The sequence below is a fragment of the Lolium rigidum genome, chromosome 7 (assembly GCF_022539505.1).
Source record: "Lolium rigidum isolate FL_2022 chromosome 7, APGP_CSIRO_Lrig_0.1, whole genome shotgun sequence".
NCBI lineage: Eukaryota > Viridiplantae > Streptophyta > Magnoliopsida > Poales > Poaceae > Lolium > Lolium rigidum.
The window spans coordinates 65,261,371-65,269,173 of record NC_061514.1 but is presented as its reverse complement, the minus strand read 5'-3'; the positions used below and the strand labels follow the sequence as shown (position 1 = coordinate 65,269,173).

Below are 7,803 nucleotides of genomic sequence, written 5' to 3'. Positions count from 1 at the left end.
GGTTCGGGGGCGGGACGTACGGCACGGGGTCGTAGGGGTCCCATCCCGCCGGGATCTGACTGCCACCGGCGGCAGCAGCCTCCGATGCACCGGCGACGGCGGCGGCGGCATCGTCGTCCGGAGAGGGGACGGCGCCGAAGATGGAGGCGTCGCGCTTTGAGCCAACCTCGACGATGGGATTGGCATTCTCCTTGTCCATCTCTCCGGCGGAGGAAGAGGAAGAGGGAGAGGGAGAGGGTTTTTTGCTTTGGAGAAGATGATGGGACGTGAGAGAGTTGGCGATGCGTGAGCGAGTGAGAGTGACGAGAGAGAGTGCGAGGAGGCGTCTATAAAGGCGAGGGGTGGTTAATGCGACCCGCGTCCTACGCGTGCACGGGTGCACGTCCGCACGTCTTGGACTTCCGCAACGCGACACGCGTCCACGATTGCACGTCTCGACTTCTCCACCGCGACCCGCGTCTACGCGTCAACAATTGCACGTGTCCTCGAGTCTAACCCCGGAAATTTAGATATACTCAGGTATACCCTCGAGTCTTATACTAGCATTTTTTGTGTGCTCAATTTTCCCCTCGAGTGCTAATATCGGCTAGTGCAATATACTTAGTTTTACCCTCAAGTGGCTGGTCAACAGAGAGTCAACAAATGGGATTAACTAGTTAAATGAGTCATTTAATGTGCAAAAAAATTCGAAAAAGAGTGGCACTTACTCATGGAGTCTTTACCACAAATTGCCACTTCTCAAATCATAGATAAATCATAGATAAATCAAGTTTTACTACAAATTGCCACTTCTCAAATCACCTAGTAGCTATGAAGGTGCATGGTTTTCCACAATAAGCCCTTCCCAAAACAGCTTCCCCCAAATCATACTTTGTCTAAATGAGGCCACAATTCTCACACTGATGTATATTGGTATTGCAAATAGTTTGAGGTAGGCCAAGATGGGTTTCATTGTACAAAACACGCATTTTCCATTTTTTAAATCTCAAATTTGAATCCCTTAGTCTGTTTACTACTCAGGTGCCCTTGGTTTCTTGATAGTACTCGGCTTTGCCCTCTCTCTTCACCAATTCTCGCAGACGTGCATCATCGCCCTGATTGGTCTAGCCCATGTCACGTGGATCGTGCCCGCCGACCGTTGATCGTATGATATAGGGAACGGGCAGGATAACCCCTCTCTCTCTCTGTTGGCGGTTAATTAGCTTCCACCCTCTAAGTACGCTGAAGGGCGGTTTTCTGTATTATTTTTCACGCGCTAAAAATTATAAACTATTTTAGGCGTTACTTTTCACGCAAAAAAATGATAAACCATCAACAATTTGTTGTAGCCATTACTTTTCACGCAAAAAAATGATAAACCATCACCGATTTGTTGTTGCCATTACTTTTCACGCAAAAAAATGATAAACCATCAACAATTTGTTGTAGCCATTACTTTTCACGCAAAAAAAATGATAAACCATCACCGATTTGTTGTTGCCATTACTTTTCACGCAAAAAAATGATAAACCATCAACAATTTGTTGTAGCCATTACTTTTCACGCAAAAAAATGATAAACCATCACCGATTTGTTGTTGCCATTACTTTTCACGCAAAAAAATGATAAACCATCAACAATTTGTTGTAGCCATTACTTTTCACGCAAAAAAAATGATAAACCATCACCGATTTGTTGTTGCCATTACTTTTCACGCAAAAAAATGATAAACCATCACCGATTTGTTGTTGCCATTACTTTTCACGCAAAAAAAATGATAAACCAGCACCTAATTTGTTACAAAAGCTGGTTTCAGTGAGACCTAACCAAGTTTGGCATACATGATGGCATACCTATAACAACAAGGAATATCTAAAAGGGAAAGTTTCAGAAAATTTGAAATTTAGGGTGAAATGATGCCATACATGATGTTGTTTTTCGAGGTTTTGACCCGAAAATCAATTGGGTATTATAAAGGGAAATAAAAAGTTCGAAAAATGTAAAAACGAAACAATCTATCTATCTATGTATAGAAGATCAGTCGTATGAAATTTGAGGTTATTTAGAGAAGGTAGAAAAAATCACCTTGTTAGAAAAGCTGGTTTCAGCGAGACGAAACGGCATGCGCTTAAGCAAAGTGATTTTTTCGAACATCTCCAAATGACCACAAATTTTCCATACATGATGCCATACGTGTAACAACAAGGAACCCTATCTAAAAAGTGTCAAAAAAGTTTGCCCAACCGTATAGCTCTATCAAAAAGAACCTCACCATGGCGCTAGTATAATTTTGGGATAGTTACAAACTTTCGTTACCTAACCTTCAACATGAAACTTGTTTAAAATTCATTTTGGCCTACGAGAAACAAATCCCAACTTGATTCGAGCACCACAGCCCTCCAAACGATGCCGATGCCGATATCGGCATGGTCGGAACGGCTATGCTCGCCGCCACCGCTAGGGTCAACGTCGGGATGCACCCTCAATCCCGTCCCCTCATTCGATCACCGACACACCGGAGATACCGCCGAGGCCAATGCCGAACGTACATGCCGATGCCAATGCCGAACATGCATGCACGCCGCCGTGGGCACGCGCCACGCCCGACCCGCTATCGCCGGACGCCACGGCACCGCCACGAGGTCTTTCCCTTCGCCACCACACTCTCCTAGCACCCACCTATACACGCCGTAAAGGAGAGACACTAGTTTTCTCTACATTGCTCGCGTTCGTGTCCGACACGGTCAGTCAAAGTTTTGAGGTGGTCGTCGATGTCGTCGACCATTTCTTCTCTTCTTTGCGTGGTTAAACGCGTCTAGTTCATATCTATCTAATGCGTCTGGTCTCGCCTCATGCAGTTCTTTGTGGATGTCGATCTCATCTCGGCACCCCGCATGCCACCTCCTCCGTGCCATCGCTCGTAGAGCTCCGTTTAAAAATCTAATCCTACCCGTGTATTGCCCCTTGTATCAACATCATGGCCCCACTTGTCATTTGATATACCGAAGCCCCACTCGTTCGCGTTTTGGTCAGGGATACAGCGATGCTTACGGTCAAACAAAGATGGATGGTCTGACGTGTCTTTGCAGGCTCTACGTGGCCCCACTAGTCGGAAGATAACGGTCAACCGTCGGGCAACCGGCCGTTACATCACGTGTGATGGTTTCAGACAAACGTTTGGGTAAAACTGAGGAAAAACTAAGGAGCTGGGGAAAACTGAGCACAACTAAGGACCCGAGGGCACGAAAATAGAAATCCCTACAATATATAATACCTTTATAAATATTATTTGTCGAGTTGGAGAAATCATGTGCAGATTGTAGAAATGGAGATTTTCCCCGATTCTACGATTCAAGCAAAATCTCGGGGGCTACTAACATAGGCATCCCCAATGGGCCTGCCAAAGAAGATAACCAGGGTTTACTGAAAGCCCACGACCCGAAGTTTTACAAGGCCCAGAGACCCAATCGGGAGATAGTTTGGAAAGATAGAATTGTATTAGGAAGATTGACTTGTAACTATTGCGGGACGGGTCAGAAACCCTCCCGGACTCTGTAAACTTGTGTATCACGGAACCTTCGGCTCCGCCTCCTATATAAGGGGGAGTCGAGGGACAAAGAAAGGATCGATTCATTGTTTCCACGCAACCCTAGTTTTCATAGCAGTCGAGTACTTTTCCGGCTGAAACCTTCGAGATCTACTTGCCCTCTACTTCCGACTAAACCCTAGTCTACAACCCGTAGGCATTGATAAGTTAATCCCTTATCAGGTATAACATGCAATAAAATGCAAAAAAAGAAAGTAAAGTAAATAAAACAAAACAAGAAACAAAGCTATTTTAAACCTGAAGGATAATGAAAAATATGATTAACACCTCTCCAAGCTTGTATGATTGCAAGGTGTTGGTTGTTTTCCCTGCAATGGAGCTAGAAAATATTTCTTGAAGGCAATACAAAATTCCGTCCTTGGGCCAGAAACAACGATCCAACGACCATTGTAATAATAGAGGGTTGTTATGTTAACTTATATATGTTCTCCCACATATATCCCCCATTTACCGTTTTCGCCACAAAATCTACCAACACACCAAAACCCTATCCCCTATGTCGTACTATATCGGCTTCACTATCGACCTCCGTTTCCACACCGTAGTTGCTTCACCGCCGGTCCTTTTCACGTAGCAGATCCACTCCACCTCCACTCTCAGTCGTGGAACCGGATCTACTTCACTGACGCCCACATACACAACACCTGATCTATTTCACCAACTACCTCGGTGCACTAGATTTTCTTCACCGATGTTCGTGTGCAATGCACTGGGTCTACTCCACCAGCGCCCACATCTACCGCACCGGGGTCACTTCATCGACTCCCTTGTTTGACACCCCTAAAATGCCTAGTTTTTGTCTACACCACCCTTGCAACAACGTGGTAATTACTCATGCCCGAGTCCTAGGTGAAATGCCTTTGAGCATTGTAGTTTATTTTGTTTATGTATTGTATCTTCATGTTATTTATCTTAGCGAGTGAACTTTTTCAATCCATCATGTTGATCAACAAGGAGTTGATGGTAGCAGGAAAGATGCCTCTACGATGGTGGAGGTGCCTCCGGTTGCTATTCCACCTACAATCTCCTCTGTTGATAGTCAGGTTTGTCTTATATGTTTTGTTCTATCTTTGTAGCACATTGTGCGGGTCACCGAAAAATCCCGAAGGGATATATATCAATAGTTAGGGTAAGATCTTCCTCCATGGAAAAGGGCTACGAGGACGAACTTATGTGGGCCAACATGTCACTAGGTGCGGTTGGGTCAACGGATGTGCCCCATGTCGTGTGGGCTCCTAGTGGGCCCCTTTGAAGCTTCCTACAACAATAAACAAAAGAGTTATCTATGTCCAGGAATTAAATTGCATTTTAATAGGAGGTTGGAGCAAATATTTAGTAAAAATAGTAAATAAAAATATAAACATTATATTTGTCATGTGTAGATCGTGAATTATAGATTTCCTATGGAGAAAATTTACTGTATTAACCAAATTAATTATGTACTATGAAAAATCGAGAACCATCCATTGAGGTCGAAAACCGCCAAATGGTTGGTTGCACCTACCACGGGCTTTCATAAAATTACAAACAAATACGGGACCACCATTCTGGCATGCATGTAATTTTTAGCCCCACAATTTCTACCTCAAACCATGTGCGCCAGTGGTTTTAAAAAATAGAAATACCGCCTAGATCTTCCTATAAATGTGCCACAACCCTGCCTTACAAGGCACAATACATTGTAGTCGAACCACAAAGAATTATTTCTTATATGATGAAAAGGGAATTGGTGCCTTCTTGGCTAGAGCTACTGCTCACAACACAATTCTTTACAATATGCATGAGCCACCTATCCTCTGCTCGCAATGAGTGTAACCTATTTTGCATAGATTGCGAGGCGCCAAAAGTTGCCTTTTGCTACTATTGCCGTCAGCGTCATCATTCTACTCACCGTGTCATCCAGGTAAAATATATAACATTGTGATTTCGTAATAGGGAGGTACAAGAGAGTATTTGCAATAATTTTGTATTATATATACGAATTGATCCTTTTTGATATATAAATATGTTGTTTGTTAACTCTTCTCACCCCATATAAAAATATTGTCAAATTTCACTATTCACAATATTATCGCTCATTAGATGTGGAACTGATCCATATCTATGTAATTATCTCAACCTGAATTGACTTAAGAATTTTGTTAGGTACGTCGATCATCGTACCATGATGTGGTCAGAGTTGCTGAGTTACATGACATCCTTGATATCAGTGATGTGCAAACCTATGTGATCAATAGTGCAACAGTTGTTTTTCTTAATGAGCGCCCACAACAACAACGTGTTTGTGGTGTTTCCATGGTCAAGGCGTCGTCTTCATCATATAGTTGCGAGAGTTGCAATCGTGCTCTTCTTGATGCATTCCGCTTCTGCTCTCTTGGTTGCAACGTAAGTTACTAAATTATTGACATATTGGTAATTCTTTATAACATTTTTCATGGGTTGACTTGTTATTATTCTGCAGCTAAAAGGAATTAAGGAGGATATGGAGACAACTGTTGTGATGAGAAACAAAACTGACTGTGCCAGCAATGATGATGATATGGACTTAAGTACTGGATCAACTGCAAACACCGAAAACAACAGAGAGAGTTATAGTGATGCCGAATATTATGAAAAATCACCACCAACAAAGACTACTCGTCATAGGCGAAAGGGGATTCCTCGGCGTGCACCATTTTTTTGAGAGAAAGCTTATGCGAAAAATTACCATGCACCGAAGCAAATTATGCGAGAATAATGACTTTCATTGTACATCCTATATATGGTGCCAATAAATTAATAAATACACCCCACTATTTGCTGGGTATTTGTTTCCATGTGTCTTAATTAGTAGCATACAATAGCGTATAATTAGTAGCATACAATAGCGTATAATTGGTAGTAACGTAAAATATTGTATAATTAGTAGCATATATTTTTGCTGGGTGCTTGTTTCCATCCGTCTTAATTAGTACTAGCATATATTTTTGCTACTCCATGCATCTGAATTAGTAGTGTATATTATTGGTTGGGTAGTATTTTTTGTACTGAATTTAATGTGTATATCCTTATACTCCTAGGAGTATTGAAAATCTTAGTACTACAATCCTAGCACTGTGTTAGTGCTGAAAAAACATCCATGTATGGCATGGTCGGTGAACATATTTCCGAAGTTATGTTGTACAAAAAGATATAAGTGTTATGCCTCAGATGAGATGAGCGAGGGAAGCATGCGTGTTGTTGGATCAATGGAATGGAAACATACCATACAGAGCTTGACTTGCACTTCTCCTGACCACCGAAAAATACCCCCCATGTGTGATGGATCACGTACAGTCGCCCCTTCGTTGTGTTACTCAGAGCCTCGACGAGAGACCTTGTAGGCTTGCACCATCGCCAAGCACAACTGGTAGCACTGCTGGCGACCGCATGCAACATTCCAACTCCAGATGGCAACACCGTTGTTGGCAACATCTCGACTCCGGCAGGCAACACCACCGCCCACAATGGGCAACAGTGTGTCCCACCACTTGCAACATTGCCGACCACCACTAGCGGTAGCGCCGCCCATCGGTAGCAGCACCATGGCCCACCACTAGCAAGATTGCAGCCCCACCTCTTGCATCAACCGACTTCACCTCATAACAATGATGTTGCTCCTCATAGTGCCGCTGGCAACCGCACACATCAACATTGTATATCCTCACAACAACATGGGTTGCCATTTCCAGCGGCACCGACTGCCCTCTTCAACGTCATTATCGTCGCCTACTCGTTCCCAGGACTTCAACCATTATGGTTGCCCTCACAATAGTGTTGTTGTCCTCTTCATAGCGTGGACTACCCTCTGTAGAATCATCGTTGCCAGCACCAGGTCTCTCATGGGAGTTGATGAGTGACGAGGGAACACCTCGCCAATGCCTACGTATTGTAGACTAGGGTTTCGGGAGAGAGCGACGATGGAGATTCCGGGGGCGAGATTAGGCACACAACGTACCCAGTTTCGGGTCCCCTTGGTGGAGGATCCCTACGTGCTGCTAGCAATCCAGTATATGATCATAGATGTGTTTACAGGGCACCCGTAGGCGGAGCTATGTTGTCTATCTTCTATCTATCTGTTGGCCTATCTCTTCTCATGTATTTCGGGTGCCCTGGCTGGCTTTATATATGCAACCAGCCTAGGGTTTTACAAGAGTCCTAGTCGACTACTTCTTCGGGTTGCCTTGTTGGGCCTTCTC

General features: G+C 43.7%; 1 protein-coding gene across 1 annotated transcript; it reads left to right on the top strand.

Annotated features, from left to right (window-relative positions):
- The first annotated feature begins 5,300 nt into the window (after nt 1-5,300).
- On the top strand, nt 5,301-6,269 carry LOC124671464 (protein RGF1 INDUCIBLE TRANSCRIPTION FACTOR 1-like). Its single transcript, XM_047207831.1, has 3 exons — nt 5,301-5,489; nt 5,732-5,971; nt 6,048-6,269. The coding sequence occupies exons 1-3, from the start codon at nt 5,301-5,303 to the stop codon at nt 6,267-6,269; spliced, it is 651 nt and encodes a 216-aa protein (XP_047063787.1).
- The last annotated feature ends 1,534 nt before the right edge of the window (nt 6,270-7,803 follow it).

What these genes read in the sequence shown, in the direction of transcription:
- LOC124671464 (XM_047207831.1), top strand. Translation starts at nt 5,301, where the DNA reads ATGAAAAGGGAATTGGTGCCTTCTTGGCTAGAGCTACTGCTCACAACA. An exon ending in CTACTCACCGTGTCATCCAG is followed by an intron (nt 5,490 to 5,731) that starts GTAAAATATATA and finishes GAATTTTGTTAG; the next exon opens with GTACGTCGATCATCGTACCA. An exon ending in TCTGCTCTCTTGGTTGCAAC is followed by an intron (nt 5,972 to 6,047) that starts GTAAGTTACTAA and finishes ATTATTCTGCAG; the next exon opens with CTAAAAGGAATTAAGGAGGA.